At 60.0% G+C, this 17,933-nt stretch overlaps 5 protein-coding genes across 5 annotated transcripts; all 5 read right to left on the bottom strand.

Moving 5' to 3' along the window:
• Positions 1-95: 95 nt before the first annotated feature.
• Positions 96-638, bottom strand: LMXM_29_1890 (conserved hypothetical protein; the record flags this gene model as incomplete). Its single annotated transcript, XM_003877283.1, has 1 exon — positions 96-638. The coding sequence occupies one exon, from the start codon at positions 636-638 to the stop codon at positions 96-98; it is 543 nt and encodes a 180-aa protein (XP_003877332.1).
• A 749-nt stretch (positions 639-1,387) lies between these two features.
• LMXM_29_1880 (conserved hypothetical protein) lies at positions 1,388-1,744 on the bottom strand (the record flags this gene model as incomplete). The annotated part of the gene is made up of 1 exon (XM_003877282.1): positions 1,388-1,744. The coding sequence occupies one exon, from the start codon at positions 1,742-1,744 to the stop codon at positions 1,388-1,390; it is 357 nt and encodes a 118-aa protein (XP_003877331.1).
• Positions 1,745-2,963: 1,219 nt separating this feature from the next.
• LMXM_29_1870 (conserved hypothetical protein) lies at positions 2,964-6,782 on the bottom strand (the record flags this gene model as incomplete). Its single annotated transcript, XM_003877281.1, has 1 exon — positions 2,964-6,782. One exon carries the CDS (start codon positions 6,780-6,782, stop codon positions 2,964-2,966), a length of 3,819 nt encoding a protein of 1,272 aa, XP_003877330.1.
• A 1,359-nt stretch (positions 6,783-8,141) lies between these two features.
• Positions 8,142-9,809, bottom strand: LMXM_29_1860 (hypothetical protein, unknown function; the record flags this gene model as incomplete). Its single annotated transcript, XM_003877280.1, has 1 exon — positions 8,142-9,809. The coding sequence occupies one exon, from the start codon at positions 9,807-9,809 to the stop codon at positions 8,142-8,144; it is 1,668 nt and encodes a 555-aa protein (XP_003877329.1).
• Positions 9,810-11,329: 1,520 nt separating this feature from the next.
• LMXM_29_1850 (putative phosphatidylinositol kinase) lies at positions 11,330-15,451 on the bottom strand (the record flags this gene model as incomplete). Its single annotated transcript, XM_003877279.1, has 1 exon — positions 11,330-15,451. One exon carries the CDS (start codon positions 15,449-15,451, stop codon positions 11,330-11,332), a length of 4,122 nt encoding a protein of 1,373 aa, XP_003877328.1.
• Between the last annotated feature and the right edge of the window lie 2,482 nt (positions 15,452-17,933).

Genomic DNA, 17,933 nt, shown 5'->3' with positions numbered 1-17,933 from the left:
GTACACTAAAAAAAACGAGAGGAACGTCGGAGATACTGAGAGAACCGTTTGCTAAGGTGGCGCGCGAGGCACCTACGATCCTCTCGCGTCTCACCTCAGAGGCCGCGCTCGACTTTTAGCACCTCCACCCGCTCTCGAATCTCCTCTACCGTGGCGGCCATCTGCTCCAACGTGTCGTTGTCGCGAACCAGCACAATGTCGTCCTCGTAGGCGTCGCGCGCCTCCTCCTCGCAGATACACTGAATCTCAGCCTCCATGTTCTCCGCTCGCTTCGCCTCGCTGTACTGCCGCTTGGTCAGGCGCTCAAACAGAACCTCGGTGGACGTGTGGAGCACGACCACCATGTGGAACCAGCGCTCGGGGAACAGCTCGCTGGAGTGATAATCGACGACGTGGTTGCCCTGACTCACCATGATGGGCTCCATAAAGTCGAGAAGTCGATCCTCGTCCTTCTCCTCGATAATGTGCGTGTCCAGCTCCTTGTCGTACTCGGTGTAGAAGTGGTTCTCTTTCACAAGCTTGCCCACCTCCACGTGCTGGAAGCCGTCCAGCTCCGCGGCGATCATCTCCGCCATCGAAGTCTTCCCCGTCCCGGGGGTGCCGGTGATGAGGATGTTGATGCCTTTTGGTTGCTGCATGGCTGCGGTTCGGACAGTGGTGGCGTGTTGGTGCCTGAAAGAATGAAAACAGAGGATATGCGAGAGGCTCAGCGTTACAGTGAGCGACTTGCGCGCACCTGTTTGCGGAGGTATTCGTCTGGAGACTCCGCTTCTAGCGAGCCATGTGAATGGTCGCGGAGGCCCACAAGTGTGGCGATGTTTGAGGATGCGCAGGGGATAGGAGAAGCGGGCAGGCGAATGGGTGACCACGAGAATCCGAGAGATGTAGATAAGACCAGACACAGCATGTCACGCATTGGGCGCCCCAGCTCCGAAACCGAGCAGCAGTACCGGAGGAGGAAAGGTTCCCGTACGAGCCGAGATGCCAGGTATCACCGCCTTCCAAGAAGGAGAAAAGAGGAAGCAAGAGGCAAACGCCATGGATAAGGCCTAATGCCGGGACATGAGAAGACAAGCGACTGGATGCAGCCTCAACTGCTACCAAGATAAGAAGCCAGAAAAACATGCACGCCTCCACCTCATCGTGTGGCACAAGCGCAGCCAAGAAGCAGCTCACGAGCGGGTGCGTGCGCCAGTCAGCGGTGCGCAGGAGCGCCCGCCCCCGAAAAGGAACAAAAACATAGCGTGCTGTCCTTTGCCCTTGTTCCGCGCAACTCTTCAAACACGTTGCCACTTGACGGTCGGACCAAGGCTGCAAACTGCTTTGCCGCGCGCTTGCTGACCGATGTAGCCTTCCGGGTGCCCACGTACCGGCACACCAAAAAGCCCTAAAACAAATCTCCGCGCGGCGGTGGACGCGATGGGTCCCACGCCGCCTCCACCGACATCTGCTCACGGCGACGCTGATCGGCTTGATAGCGCGCAAACTCGTGTTCGATGCTGCCCTCATGCGCACTTTCATTGTCTAGGGAGGCACCGCGGTGCCGCTCCCACATGCTGAGCGACACGTACTTCAGCTTGTTCATCTTCTTCCGGCCAAGTCGGTGGCCCAGCATAGCGGCGTGCTCACGGAAGCGCCGTCGCTCGACGGCTTGGTGACACACCGTGCACCACATTTGGTCAGGCGGCAGCAGCTCCGCGGCGAGCTGCGATGGCCGCAGCTGTCGGCCAATGTACTTTTTCATTCTACCCAGTTACCCCCCACCACTAGCTGCTCTACCTACACGGTCTCCCTCTACACATGTGTGTGTCGATCGCCCTGTGCTTGTTCAGAGATGGAACAGCTCGTTGGTGCAAGGATGCCACCAGAGCGTACAAGGGAGGCAAGACAGGTGATGGAAGAGCCAAATCGTAGCTGTGAAGGGAAGACGCATACAGCCACGAAGAGAGACAGACAGAAATGGAGACAGTGGGCGGAGAGAGTTGACGATGCCCCAACGAATGCAGCGGCGCACCCCCCCCACTCGCCCTGTTCTCCTGCGGCGGAAGAGCGTGCCACATTGCACCGGTGCCATAGATGAGCCCAGCAGGTCACATGCGTGCCTACTATAGGGAGGTGGTTAGACTCAGGTGTCCTCGCTACTAGCCTCAGCCGCACACACAGGAGCAGGCGCACCGCATCAGTGGATCACACGATGCCCGTTCTTCCATCGCTTCGACCTGTCAGCACTGGCTGGAGCAACGGCCATCCGCTTCTCAACGCGAAAGCAGAGCAAACTTGTTTTTTCCACCCATCATGTCCATTCAGCTCTCCAGCAGGACTCAACCACCACTCGATCCCCCGGTCCTGTCACAGGTCCGTCGCACCGTGTGGAGCAGCCTTACACGCATGCGCTAGAGCTATGCGCCGAGTTAGTCGTCTGCATACGGCCCCCACATCGAGCTCTAACCGTCTCTCACCCCACAGGTCGCCTCACAGCCGCTCACATCATGCCGGCCGCCACCCCTGGCGCATCCCCCTCCACGTGGCGCAGGCTCCCCACACCTGTAGGCCAGTGGGAGGGCGGAGTGAGGTACGCTCAAGTCACGGTGACACTCTGCCCATCACCTGGGTGGTGCAGACGTGTCCACTATCGCAGGCCGCTCCAACGCAACGTCATCCAGGACATGGCCTCCAGCATCAGCAGCGACGCATCGCCCTTACCTCCCTACGCCATAGGTACTTGGCCATGTCACCACCAGAAGCGGCTCGGCATTGGCAGGGATAGGGGGGCTTGCCTGGCTCCTCCCCCCCCACACACACAGAGTGGGTGTGCACTGGACCCTGAGGATACGGTGCGCCGAGGTGTGTGTCCCGTCATCGGGGCCAGTGAAGAGGGAAAGCAGCAGAATGACGCGCCAGCGTTTCGTTTTCTCGCCACGCCTCCTAACCACCTGCAACCGCGGAGGCCGCAAAGCCCGCACCTAGGTGTGATCGGTGTCGCGCTCACTGTCGTCTCCGTCACTTGCGCTGCCGCCACCGTCACTCTCCGCAGAGGAGTTACTGCGTGTGGAGTACACAGGGATCACTTGCTGCGTCACGAGCATGTGGTGATCTGCGTCACTCTCCGAACCACCGCTGTCATCGTCGGTGAAGCGGATCCACGTTTCCAGGCCTGATGCGGGGAACGACAAAGAGCGACGGGGCTTTGTGCAGTTCAGGTGGTGTGCAGCATCCATCGAGGCCGCCGCTTCTTCTGAGGTCGTCGCAACGACGGGCGGAGCAGCGCCCTGCCGACGAGACGACTGCGATGCGGACTGCAACACCATGCTTTGACAGTACTGTGTCGGCCTCGCCTTGTGAGAGCGACGGCTGGAGGAGTGCTGGGAGCCGTGGCTCCATCCATCGTCGCACTCGAGGTCATCCCAGCCGTCGCTGCACGGCAGCGTATACGACGCAACGTAGCTGCCATAGCCGTAATGACCGGGCATGTCGTTAGAGGCCTCGGAGGCGTCGTCAAGCTCGAGCTCTACAGTGCGTTCCAAGGGGTGCCTCATGGAAGAAGATCTTGTCTGGGTTGCGACGGAGATGGCCATGTCGAGCGCCATGCGGCGTAGTTCCTCTGGTGATAAGATGATCGGAGAGCGCATGCGCACAGGTCTCGTGGCGACGGTGGTCGAGGGCGTCGAGACGGAGCTGTTGGTGGAGTGGGCGTCGTCGCTGCCGCCTGCAGAGGTCATGGAAGAAAACACCGTCGCGGCATGTGCCCCATCCATCCTTGGCACCGCCATCGGACGGGCATCGGTGGAATCCAGTACGATCGTCTCCCGCCCGCGCGCACGCTTTCGTTCGCTAGAACTGCAGCCATCAGGACCATGGCACACCGCGTTCTCGCCATTTTTGACATCCCATCCATCGATGGATCGCTGGGCGGCCACCAGCGGCGCTCCTTGACTTACACGCTCACTGCTGCTCTGGGTGGCAAGAGGGTTCAGGCTGTGAAGGTGGCTGCGAAGCTCATGCTTGGAGGTGCAGCTTCTCGACGGCGGCGGAGGGGAGCAGGGCGCCATGAGCGTCGTCTGCTCGTCCGAATGCGCTGGTGCAGCTGCATGCCTCGGCTTATGCGGGCAAGGTGACGGCAACGCAGATGACGAAGTGCTGTCTACGAGAGACAGTGGTGCCGCTAGCATTTCTCTGCTTGAGGCCGCCGCAACCTTGCGCCGCACAGACGGTGTCGCCTCGCAAGACGGCGTCGATGGACGATCGCTTCTTGCAGAACCGCTACTGCTCATGTTACTGCTGTGTGGGGCGGCGGCAAGGCTGCTGTCTGTGGTTGACATCGCCGAGGAGGCAGAAGCTGCAGGTGCAGCGGAGGCCCTCGGCACAGACATGAGGAATTTATGTGCGGTGTCGCCCGTACCTTGCCCTACCACATCGCTCTCGCGCACCTCGCCCGCGCTCGTCACGTCACCGTCATCACCGTTGCCAATTACAGTGACCTCCTCGTCCGCGACAGACGTGCTGCTGTGACGTGACTGGAAAAGCGATGCAGTGGAGGAAGGCGAGGTCGCGAAGATCATCCGCTGCGTGGGTTGCTCGTTGATCGCGGTCGCCGCTGATTTGCCCAGCACGGCTACCGGCGATGTGGGAGGTGAGAGAGAGAGCCGTGTGCTCGTCCGGTATATCAAAGGTGTTGCACTGAAACCTGTGTCGCTGAGCATCCTACCCGCGCCGGAACCGCGGGCGACGGGTGTGCTCCACACCAGGGAGCTGCGCCGCTCCTGCCGCTGGTCGCCGCTGCTCCCATCACCTGTGCCCCCGGTGCCTACAGCGTCGACGTCCACGACCGTCTCCTCGTCCTCGTAGATGAATACGTCGTTCATATCGCACAAGGAGTCGCGCAGCCCCTCCGGTTTTCCCTCCACGGGCGACAGCGGCGCCGTCGCCTCCTCTCCGCTCATGAAGGAGAAGGCTGTGGAGCCTCCCTGGTCACGGGAAACCCTCCTGCTTCGGTTGTGGTAGTGCTCGTGGCCATCCGTACCATTTTCCCTCCTCATGGGAACCTCCGTTTCTGCTGAGCTGCCGGTGACCCCTACACCGTCAGGTGGCCCTGTCTGCACAGCCCATAGGTCATCATCCTGCGGGAGTGGCACGCGGTGAGAACTGCTGCTCTCTGTCGCCACCAACACCACAGATGATGCTGCACCAGACGAAGCAGTTGAAGGCCGTGTCGAGGAGTACCGCGGCACTTGACTGGAGCCTCGACTCGCTGTGAAGCTCAGTCGTAGCTCTGACTCACTCGGAAGCTCGCTTGGTGAGATAAGCGTGCGCCGTTCCGCCCAGTCGCAGGCATCGGCACCATCGTAGTAGTACTGATCACCGTGATGGTGCGCGCGAGGGCTGACCAGGTGGTCCAAGAGGTCGGATGCAGTCTCTGTGCTTGAACCACCAGCTCTGGCATTGGTGGGTGCAGAAGAGGACTGTTGCTGCGCTTCCAACGGCGATCGGGGAGCCAGTCGCTGCGTAAGCTGCTCCTCCTGCTTCCTTTGCGCGACCAGCGGAGCTCTGCATTCAGCCTCCAGCGCCACAACCTGTGCAGCGAGAAGCATCGGTGCACTCTCGCACGGCAGCACTGCCGCCCCCGACTTTGGATCAAGGAGGCGCTCAACGTGAACGCGGCGCTGCAAGCGCAAGCGGTCTATGATGGCCTCGCGCATGGTTGGTGGGCTCAGCAGCGTCTTGGATGCATCAGCCTTGTCGAGCGACGTCGGCTGCGGCAGACCCATGCGAAGAGTGTGGTGGTGTGCGCGCACGGTGAAGACAGTAGCAGACTTGGACGCCGTCGCTCCTGCGGCGGGCGCCGAAGATCGTGCGAGACTTAGCATGAGGCGTTTTGCCCGCTCATCTGCAGGGAGCATCGCTAGACTGAAAAAGGCCGCGTAGCACGCCCCGCCCTCCACCTCGCCTTCTGCGCCATCATCCTCTGCATCCACGGCGCCCACAGATTCGGCCTCGGACGCGGTGAGAAACACATCAGTGGAATCATGCTGCTGCAGCATCCACTCGTCTGCGGACCGCATGGCTGGAGGACTCGGTGGAGGTGCGAAGGATGCCTGCAGCAATGATGACGACGGCGTCTGCGAAGTCGCGTCGCTGCCACGAGCCGCCATGCGCTGCAGTTGGTGGATGCAAATCCATGGTGCGTTAGGGTTGACGTTAGACGCGGCTTCAGGCAGCGCACATGAGGTGCCTAGGACAGTCGGGCCTTTGCTCGAGATTGCCGCCGCCTCTGCGACCACCGAGGAAGAGCAGCTAGCGCAGCAGCGGAGCTGCGCCTTGCCGGCGAAGCACACCGGCGCCCCATCACATCTGCTTCTGCTCTGCTCCTCATCGGCGGACAAGATTAGCTGCACGTCCTCTGGCGCGCTCGACCCGGCAGTAGGCGGCGTCAGTGACACAGACGACGGACTGAGCCGGTGCTCCTCTACAAACGACCTTGTGTGAGAAGCCGGCACATGCAGTACACAGTAGATCGATAAACGGCCCTCAAGCCCGTCGCGAAGCTCGTGGAGCTTCACGGTTGCCGTTTTCTGATCCACCGACTGGAGAGACGACGATGCGATGGACGCCAAGGGGATCAGAACATCCCCGCGGTAGTCGGCCGAACGGCTGCGAAACAGAGGCTGCCTGGCCGCGGACCTCCCGTCTGCTTGAGATGCGCGATGCGCTTGGTAGGCGCTGGTATCGGAGAGCGGCGCGCACTGAAAGAGCGAAATGCGGACGCACTGGCGCGAAACAGTCATGGGGCCGGCGTTCAATGACGGCGCGTCTGATAAGCAAGCAGTGGAACCGCAAAAAACGCTGTGCTTCGATATTGTTTTCGCTGACTGCTCGCGTGCGAGTGCGGCATGCCGTAGCGCTTTGCGTGGAAAGCCTGCTGACGACTGAGAATGGTGGTGGCCACAATGGTCCCGCGAGCTGCTGCAATGCTTGCGTATCTATGGATACGTGTGTGTGTGTGCGTGTGTGCCTTTGTGTGCGCTCTCTTAAGTTGGTGTTGCCCTCATACCCAGGCACACACGCACACGCCGGTCAGTGGCTCGACCCTCAATGACTGCCTTTCTATGATCTACGTTACCACACTTCCCTGTGCGCGTACTGTATCGGTGTGCGTGCGTGCGTGTGTGGGGGGGAGGGGCCTTATAAAGGGTAGAAGATGGGGAATTGGAGGCGAGAGGGTTCGCTGGAAGAAACCAATGCGCCGATCGATGACGTGGTCAGTCCCCATCCACATGTGGAGTGGCGTGTACCGCGTTGCAGATAGGCGCATCGCGCACCTGCTCCTTCTCGAAGTGTGGCGGATATTGCACATTCTTCCTCAGCCCCCGCAAAGCAGTCGGCGGTGCCCGCAGTCGCGCATGCACGCCCCGTCCCCCCCCCCACCCCCATCTTCACGGAAGACACCTGTACGCAGCTCCTCCGGCTGGAGAAGGCAAAGGCGCACACAGAGAAGGAGAGAGAAAAAAGAAAGACGGGCGCGACGTGCGCACAGCCATGACGACCTGATCTGCTCTCCTCCATCGCTCGACACGAGGACGAATGGGCTGTCAGCAGCGCAGCTTTCGCTTTGTGTTCTTTTTTGTTTCGTTTTTCCTTCGTGGTGCATTTCGCTCATCCGTGCGCCAGCACCGCCACACGACGCGCAACGAAGACCAAGATGTCGCGCAGTCGGTCGGTCAGTCGGTTGGGGGGTCGTCCTGTGCGAGCACACCACTCCAGACTCCATGAAAAGCGTAACGCATACATCGACGAGTCGATCGCACTGGCAGGGCCATCGAGGTCGGCAGCGAAGCGGGACGACGTCCTCTACAGATAAAACGGAGAAAAAGAAAAAACAGCACACCGGTACACGCGTGGATACCGTATGTGCATGGACTTGCACACAAGGTGCGCAGGTCAACCTAGACAAGGTCTGCGCAGGAAAGGGGAAGGGGGGAAGAAAACGAAGGGAGCTGAGACGGCAATCGCTTGATGTGAGCCGCCAGACCTGTGCCAGGCCTGAGCAAGTCGAGACACAACAAGGACGAAGAGCACAAGGAAAACAAAAGCCGGCGAAGCGCTTCGGTGCAGCACAAACGCCCTCCGTTCACCCATCATTGCGTCTAGCCCTGAACCACGCGCCCCTCACCGCGTAGTGGGGGGGTGGCTGCCGAGTAATCGCCCACTGCCGGGCTGTGCTTCGGTGCGGTGTCACCGCCCTCGTCAAAACTGAGCTGGCGAGCCACAACCGCTACAACCTGCTTTGCAACGGTGCTGGAAGCCCAAGGCGACGTGCCGAAGCGAGCGGCAGCGTCCACCGGGGTCGCTGCGGAGCAGAGAAGGGTATCCTGCCGCTCCCTACTGGGGGATACTGGCTGCGGCTCCGCTGTCGTCCCTTCGGTCGCTACATGGATCTCCTCGACGGCGTGAGCTGATGGGGCAGCTGTCGCCTGGAGACCCTGGGACTCCGTCGCGGCGGAAGAGGTCAACACCTCGTGCGTGCGCTTGGTGCTGCTGCTCTCGCAGCTCGGATAGCAGTAAGGGTCGCAGCGGTGATGTTTGATCGGATTCTGTGGCGATTGCCGGTGCTCGTGCCGCTGATACCGGAAATGTTCTTCGTGGCTGCCCTCTTGAGCGATCACTGGTCGCGGTGGCAGACGGCCGCCGCCGGTCTCCGTGGTGCCTCCGCTATCCCCCGAAGATCTCGGCGACGGCACTTCAGAGACGGAGCCCTTCGACGATGCCGAGGACGAGTTTTGCGTGGGATGCAGCCACACCACCGGTGGTGGGCGTCGGACGCACTTAAACCGGCCAACCATAATCTTCTCTGGGCTCGACACGTAGTTGGCGGCGAAGTGCTTGTGCGCATCTGGGCCCCATCGAATGCGTTGCGCCTCGCGCTCGCGCAGCGTCGCAATCGACCGCGCAATGTCCTGCCACGTTTCTTTTTCCTCCTCTTCCGAGCTGCTGTCCGCTCCGGTGCTGTCGACATTGTGCGCCGTCTTCTCGCCGCACTGTCTGGCAGCGACCGGCGTGCTGCTGCTCCCTTGGGCAGTGTCTGAGACCGCGTCCGAGACACAGCCGGAAGCCGCTGCGTTCTTGATAGTCCTGCCTCTACTAGGCAGGGCTGGACCGTCACAGGCAGCGTCACCGACGGAAACAACAGCAGGTGGTGCAGCGATGCTGATTGAGTTGGACGTTTCCTCGACTTTCGCTGCTGTCAGTGCATCCACCTCTCTGATCCTGTCCTCCTCTATGCGCTGCGCTTCTATGGCCGCAGCCGCCCGCACCGACGAGGATGCCCTCTTCTTCGCCAAAGCACCGTCTGCCGCACGGAAGCGCATGTACACTGTTTCCCTCATCACCTGCACCACCTGCACCACGCAGTCATCGGAGAGAAGCTCGATCATGTGAACGGGCGGCTCGCCGGTTCTGCCACCGTTGCCTGTCTCGTCCTCCTCGAGCGTGGTCGACCGCGCGGCGTCGCTGGAGACCAAGAGGTACACATCCGTGACGGCAATCCCGGTGCGGCAGAGTTGGCGCACGACACCATCCGTCTCCTTCGCAGTACGACGCAGGGAGAGTATGTAGCGCATCATGGCACCCTTGGCCAGCTCACGCACCGTCATCAAAGCGGTGATCGGCACACGCAGCGTCTTGGACCTCACCTCTGCGGAAGGTGATCCTGGTATTGTGGAGGCGCCCCTCACGTTGATGTCCGGTGCCGGTGTCAACGTCACCGTTACAAAGCTCGGCACCGTGACGGTGATGGTACCAGCCAGAGACGTCATGGATACCGGAGCAGGGGGCGGGGGAAGTAGGGAGTAAGCGTGGCAGTGCAGCGATGAGCTTGGCGACGTCGGAGAGCCCCTGTGGTGCGGAAGGGCCAACGGCAACACTCGTGACGCGCTCGGGTTGCCTTTCTCGGTAACCTTCTACGTGTGTTTATGGGTGCGTGCAGAACGTCGACGCGCTGTTGCGACAGGCGAGCTGATCAAGACTGCGAGCCGGCCGGTTTGTACGCGTGAAGGTTATGTCTATGAACGTGGTGCAGATATGTCAAGAGCGCCAGTAGGATGACCTCCACGGTAGGCTCGTGGACGGTGCGCTTCCTCTATGTGGGTGTATAGGTGTATAGGTGTGTATAGGTGTGTGCGTGTTGCTTTCTATGGTTGCCGCAGACTCCCTCGCGGAACAGATGACGAAGACAAACAGGGAAAATGAAGCGAAGAGCGGCAGCGCCACTGAAGGCAGAGCGCGGACCGGCGCACCGGAGTGGAGTCGAGAGACACGGAAGACGATCACGGCAGGAGAATGGTGGGGATAAAACGCATGAAGGTGGACATGAGACCCATCACGCCTGTAGTCATGTACATCAGCGACGCTCGAACAGCCTCCACACTCCTCTCCACGCACGCAGGGAGGCGGAGGCGTAGCTGCCCCAGCTTCTGGTCCCTCTTCCCGGAAGTCCTAGACTGTAGAACCACGAGGCGGAACAGCTATGTGGCGCTGTTCTACGGGGCACACGCAGTCCATGACGGGACCTTCACAGTCGCGCGTGCGCATTTCTTTCGCATGCCTCCGTCCCCCTTTCGATGTGTGCGTGTGTGCGTGTCTTTCAGTCCCCCTTCTTCGTTTCGCTCCTTCGCATGAACAGTCAAGTGCACATTGATAGGGAGATGAAGCCGGCAAAACGTATGGAGCGAGATATATATCGTCCACCAGATGTCCACGACCACAAGCAAAGGGGGCATGGTCGGCAGCACTCGTCTGAGGTGAACACCACAGAGCGTCTGCGTGTGGTGTACAAGAGAGAGAGGCCCAGAGAACACAAAGAAGAACAAAGATAGGAGAGAAGAAGCAGCAATGATGTGTGTGTGGGTGGTGTGAGGGGGGGGGTCTTTCATAGAAGGAAAACAACGAAGGTGGGGTGTGTTTGTGTGCCGTCACCATAAAAACCCTCACCCTTCCAGAAAAAAAAAACAGAGAACGAAACGAAAATCCCGATGTTGGGCGTTGTGGCTGTCACGCTCGCCCCTGCAGGCCCCACCGGCAAGCCTGTGTGGACGTCGCAGGGAGCCAACCACGAGAGAAAGGAACGATGAAAACGGCGCTGCAGGCGGGCGCACGGGAAGGCAACGCAGCCGAGATACGTCAGGTGAAGAGCAGGGGTGCGGCGGTATAGTGTCCACCCCTCCACGTCCCCTCATCTTCGGTGCATCAAATCTGATGTCCCCGAGCCTTTTTATGTCTCCTATGTTCTGCGCAGACGCGCTCCCCACGCCGAAGACACACATACGCACCACCGCCGTCATTCTCTGCGCGACCACCAATTACTCCACATACTCCCCATCATCTTCACGGCGTCCACGCTGCTCTCCGATACTCTCCGCGACACCTGGTCAGCGAAGCTGCGCAGCACCTCAGCACTCGAGTGCGTTACATCCTTGAGGCGACACACATTCACGGATTCTTTCATGGTCGTGCTGAACTTGCTCGCACTCGATATTTGCGACGCGTGACGGTCAAAGAGCGTGTTCAGCATATTCAGCATCTCGGCGTCGTTGTATGGGACTGTGTGGCGGTGCACGGCGTAGAGCCAGAGCTCGTAGAAAACGGCGGCGAAGGGACGCACATGCACGAACCACTCCGCCGCGGAGCTAAAGAAAGCCTCGCGGATCTCGGCGGACGAGGGCTCGGGTGCCTTGGTCGGGGTCGCAGATGAACCACGGTCGCCACTGCCAGGGAACCCAGGCGACGAGGCGCAGCCTTGAGGGCATGATGAAGTGGTCGCTGGCGAGGGCCCGGCAAAGCACGAGCATTGCCGCTGCTGACACTGCTCCACGGCAGCCAAGAAGGCGTCGTCGATGCGCACTGTGGACCGCGCCAGCTTCTCCACAAACGTTTTCTCAGAAAAGATAAAGCGGAAATCTATGTGCAGCAGCGCACCGTTCGTGCCGATCAGCACGTTTCCCTTGTGCCGGTCGCCGATGCTGAAGATGTAGTTTAAAAGAAGAAACAGCTTTGCGGAGGCGAGAAAGTTGATGCAGCTCCGCTTGCCGCGGTGCAGCACGTAGCTGGCGATGTCCATATTGTCCAGGTTCGACAGCTCGCGCCCCTCCGCCTTCTCAATAAGCCCCGAGTCGCAGGAGAGCGGCAGTACACTGTAATCCAGCATCTCCGCGTTCCCTATCTCACTCGACAGGAGTATCTGCAGCAGACGAGACGAGATGCACATGAGCTGATCACGCTCCACGTTCTCGCGCTTGTAGAGGAACATGAATTCCTGCGGCAAAGGGTCGTCGAGCGACGCCGGCGAGACGCCGTCCACTGCGGACGCCGGGCTCGTGACAGGTGCAGAGGTTTTGGTAGAGGGATACGTTGGTGCCGACCCGGTGCTTTTCTCGCGCCACTCACCGCTTCGCCCCGCGTGTGGCTCTCCTCTCGGCAGAGTAGGCCCATCAAACTTCTTGGCCGCCGTCGTCGTGTGGCGCTCAAGGTGCTCGGCGGTTGACCAGGTGCTGAATGCGAGCCACGTGGGCTTGCTTGCCGCGTTCGGCGCCACCTTGATGCCAGAGAGGCGAATCGACTTGAGCACAATATACGGCTTGAACGGGTTCAGTATCGGATGTGGGAGATCAATGTAGGAGTGGTGATAGCCTCGCCGTGCCGACGGCGGGGTCGCCTCGCCCGGGGCGCCGGTGGCGGATGCGGGTGCCTTTGGTGTGCTGCGTCTGCAGTAGGCGACGATCCAGCCCACCACCGACGTCTGGCTTACGACCGACGACTGCGCGCAGAAGCGGTCGAGCTCGTGAAAGAAGTCGAGTGTCGCCACGACACGGTCGCGCGCCACAGGGTCCTTGCGTCCCACCTCCGCCACAATGCGCGTCCGCCACAGGCCGAACAAGTCCTCGTCGTAGCCGTAGTACGAGTAGGACTGCAGCGACAGGAGCATGATGAACACCAGGGAAAGGCTCGAGCCCGCCACGGTCGGAATGACATGTTCGAGCAACTGCTGAAAGCGGCGACGTTGCGCGGGCACCAGCGCATCCTTGTGCAGCATATCCAGCAGCCACACCGTGACCACTTGCCCCTCCGTCACGTCTGACAGCATTGGCAGGGGAAGCGGCACCGTCGTAGGCGGCGACGACCTCCGTGCAGCGAAGGCAGCGGCGGTGGCTTGATTCGCCTCTGCCAAGCGCTTCCACAGCGGCGTCGTGCTCAGGTACACGCGCGTCATGCGCTCCAGAGCGCTGGCCACGTAGGCGTCGTACACCTTCGCCGGCGCGGCACAAAGTAGCTCCGCACACTTCACAAAAAAGTAGCTCGAGCCGATTTTAGAGCAAAAGGCGGTGCAGAAGAGGTGCCAGTGACTAAAATTGGGCACCACCGGCAACTGAAACGAGTGATGCTTCGACTCCGCCGCTGAAGCGGCGGACGAGGACAGACTGGGCAGACCCGTCAGCACCGTGTCTGCGCGATTCAGCACTGAGCTGCTCAGGCGCCAAATGAAGTAGTAGGACGCATCTGGCACCCACAGATTCTCCGTCGCGATGAACTTCAGCAGCAGCAAGGCTGCCTCCGGGTGATGGACAACCGGGATGGACGACGTCGGGCCGTCACCGAGAAGGAGAAAGAGGCTATTCTGGAGCAGAATGCCGACCGGTGTCTTGACAGAGTGCAGGTCAGCGTCGCAGTTGTGCAGAAGCAATCGATACTCGCTGATGCACAGCTCCGCTGCCTCGCGCCACTGCTCATTCACGGTGCGACAGAGCACCAAGTCGCTGAACCCCAGCCCGGCGAACGCGAAGAGAGCCCCCAGGTAGTGCAGCTGGCTGACGGTTTCATATTCCTTGTAGCAGGTGTCGCAGACAAGGCGCTCCTCCGCCTCGTCGGAGCTGCCGGGTTTCGCAAGCTTCGCGAAGGAGTAGTGGGCCCGCTTTGTGATGCAGAAAACACACAGGCGAATGCCGCAGCTGCGGCAGTGGTGTGCGCGGGTGCCGAGGGGACGCGAGAGGCTGATAAAGACGCGCCCGCAGCTCGGACAGGAGTCGGACGACTCATCGTCCTTCTGCCAGCTCGGGCTGTGCAACAGCTTCGTGAGGCCGAACGTGTTCAGCTCGTTCTCCTCTGCGACGCCGCTGACGGTTGCACGGGCGGCGGCGCTGCCGCCCCCCTTGCCCGCAGCGCCAGCTCCACCTGCACCGGCGGCTCCGTTTCCACCGGTGCTGCTGTTGGCGCTGCCGCCAATGCTGCTACTGGGCCTCACGCGAAGGCGCGCGTTGGCGACGTAAGACAGTGTCGCGTCGACGAGTCGAGACACATGCGAGCTCTGCTGCTGTGGAGCTACACCGCGTGAAGGAAAAAGGTGCTGGTCATCCTTGATCTTCTCGCTCACCCAGCGCAGCTCAAGGTTTGACTCGGAGCGGGCACCTGAACGGTACGGCTCAAGTGCCTTTAGATGAAAACCGGACCACACTGCCTTGCGGAACTTCACGCAGTCCTCGACGCGCAGGCCAGAGAACCCAGACGCGATCTTCTGCGCCAGCGCGCGGCAGTGATCTCTGTACACGTCCGCGAAGAGACGACCACACAGGTGGAAAGCGTCACTGTAGCCGCTGTGCACTGAGTAGTTGCGCCGTGGCGGTGGTCCTGTCGCCGAGGCGGCGGCGATGGTGTTTGTGAGGAGCGACGCCACGCCCCCCGCCGCAGCCGACGCGAGACCTTCGCCTTTCCTAGGAGAGTGGGCGCCAATGCCAACGTTGCCCGTCACGCCAGAGCCCGCACTTGTCGAGGCGGGCGCGCACGCTGAGGCGCCTTGTGGGTTTGGGTCGAGGTGATACGCCACACTCGACACGCGGAAAAAGAAGTCAGAGTTCTCACTCAGAGTGTCCCGCAGCGTCTCCTCGAGCTTACGTGGCACCGGACCGCCGGCTGGTGCGCAACTGTTGAGGCCGCACACGGAGGGAACACCGGAAGCCCCGCTGTGGATGGCGCCGGAGCCTGATACTACACCTCCCGCGCCACACGATCCTGCCGCTGCAGCGGCGGCGGCGGGGTCGCCATGCACGCCATATCTTCCGCTACCAACGGCGCCGCCGTTCGTGTTCGTCCCGCGCCGCGCTGCGTAAGCTTGCCGCAGTCGCTTTCGCTCGTACGCGTCCAGATACTCCACAAATTCCTGCATCTCGAAGGGCAGCGAGCCGTCCGACTCAGAAGCCGGGACGACCGCGTTGCTCAGGATGCACAGAAAAACTGGATCCTCAATGTGGATGCGAAAGCGCGTGTGACTCACACGGTCGTAGACGCCAAGCCATACAGATCCGATGCAGCTTGTCGGAGGCGGGGTCGACGGGGAGGCGGCAACGGGGTTCTCGGTGCGGGAGGTAGTAGCGGCTTCCGCCGCGGCGGGTGCAGCTGGGGCGTCGTTCATCCCGCTCTACGCAGACAGCGTCTCTTTCAAGAGTGCTGAGAAAGCGCGTAGCCACACTAAAATGTGGCTGGCGTGCCTCGCGCCGTGCCAAAACCTCGATCTGTCCGTAACGCTGATGGTGGCCACAACAACCCGCAACAAATCGAAATGTACCGAGACGACAGGGGGAAAAATTAAAGAAAAGAAAGCGGTGGCGATCAGACGAGTGAGACGCCGGCACGCAGAGGCGGAGCGGGAGCAGCAGCAGGAGAAAAAAAGGAAAAGTATGGAGAGAGACACACACACACACAAAATGCGCTCAGTGGGCACAGGCACAAAATAAAATCTGATGTTGGAGAGAAGGGCTGAGAAGATGTGTCACACCAACCAGAGAGAGGGAGAAGTAGACAGCGGTGACGGTACGCACACGCGCCAGCAAACGAGCAAGCCGAAAAGGGAGAGCCGGTGATGTGCGAGCTCAAAATCATCGAAGAAGGTACAAGAAAAAGACGCTGAAGTGAAGATCAGCGGGGAGGTGAAGGGAAAATTCGTCAGAGAAGGGGGGAAGGAGGGGCGATGACAGTGTACTTTGCCGTTGTCAGGCCGCGCACTGGAAAACTTCGCCAGCGCTACCGCGGAGGAGCTATAAAAAAGAAACGAAAAAAAAAAAGAAAAGAGATGTTTCACACGAGAAAACGAGCGTATCCGCTATCGAATCGAGAGTGCCAGCACACAATGCCTGCCCAAGCCGAAAGCGTCGATGAGAGCGCAGCAGCAGCAGCAGCAGAAGAAGAATGAACTGTAAGCACGCACACACACACAGACAGACAGACGCTCAGGCAGGAAAGGTAAGAGATGGAGAGAGAGTTCGTTCTATCAAGCAGAGATAATCTACCGCAGCAGCACCAGCAAGCATCAGCGCCTGCTACCGCACAGAGTAATAGGGAGTGGCAGGAGACCAAGTACGAGTAGGAGACAACCCATACAAGCAAGAAGAAGGTGTGGTGGGTGATAGCCAACCGAAAAAAAAAAGAAAAAGAGGCCGCCGCAAAGGAAGCAGGGAAGCCAAACAACAGACGGACAGAGAGATAGAGGGAGGAATGATGGATGGCGCACAGGACAGATGAACGGCAACAGAGCAAACGCAACAGCAACAACAAAAAAAGAAAACGCTCACAACAACAACAATAAAAAAAATCCACGCAACGTAGTCTGTGCACACTCCACAACGCCCTCCACACACCACGGCACACCATAAAAATAAACCGAGAAACCGAATGAAACGTCCCGAAAGGAGCCAACGCGGACAGCGGCAGAGGTGTGACGGGAAGAACGAAAAGAAGGCGAGGGGAGTACAGAAAGAGAGCTACCAGATGGAAGGTACTGAGGCGTTGCGAGGAGGAAGGGGGGAAGGGGGGAAGGGGGGAAGGGGGGAAGGGGGGAAGGGGTGGTGGTGCAGTCCAAAGGAACAAAAACAAATGGCGACGGTGACAAGGAGGAAGAGAGGGAGGCAATACGAAGCGAGCACAGGAGAGCAACCGGAGAGAGAGAGACAAGTAAGATGTGCCACCCGCTTCCAGAACAAAAGGGGGTGGGAAGGGGAGGAGAGGGGAGGGAGCAGACAAACCCTCGGAGACGCCAAATACAAATCAACGGACGAGAAGGACGCAAACACAAAACACAAAGGAGGGGAGAAGCATCAGTGGCGTATCTCTGCAGGGGGTGATATGTACATAAGACAGCGACACCGATCACACACGCCACAGAAAATATGCGGAAAAAAACAAAGGCAGCGGGCAACACACACACACAGAGGGAGAGAGGGAGGACAACAGGGGGGTGGAGAGAGAGTCCTTGGCACTGCTTTCAGAAAAACAGAGAACGTGCGAGAGAGAGGGAGGGAGAGAGAGACAAACACACACGCGCACACCAACAGAAAACACACACACACACGAATTACATAAAACTGCAAACATAAACGCGACACGGCTGTACAACAAAACAAAAGGTCCGAATTTGTATGGGTAGGCTTGTGTGGCCACGCGCTCCCTCTCACGACATGCAGAAGAGGAAAACAAAAAAGCGGAGAACGAGCCAAGATGCACCACCACACCCCTGTACCTGCAGCAGCACCAACAGCAGTAAAGCAAAGAAGGAAAGGGAAAAAAGAGGGGGGCGAGCACGGGAGAGAAAGGGATGAACAGGCAGCAGACAGCCCAACAGAAAGCAAGGCCCTGTTGAGATACACCGGCACGCACGACAGAGAGGAAAAGGGCCTACCTTGTGTGGGTGCAGCAGGAGCGGGAGGGGGGAGGGAGCGCGAGTGTAAAGGTGTGCACTAAAGCAAACTGTAGGAAGTCAGAGAGGGGGAGAGAGAGAGAAAAAAAAGCAAATGCAGCAGAGACGAAGGGTGTGGGAGGAGGGCGAAGTGAGCGTCTCACTGGGGCATACCCACCGCCGCTCTGCCTTCCCCCTACTGTCTGCGACGCCCGGCTCACCTGTG

The sequence above is a fragment of the Leishmania mexicana genome, chromosome 29, assembly GCF_000234665.1.
Source record: "Leishmania mexicana MHOM/GT/2001/U1103 complete genome, chromosome 29".
Lineage (NCBI taxonomy): Eukaryota > Euglenozoa > Kinetoplastea > Trypanosomatida > Trypanosomatidae > Leishmania > Leishmania mexicana.
The sequence above is the reverse complement of the archived record's forward strand: the minus strand, read 5'-3'. Positions and strand labels throughout refer to the sequence as shown.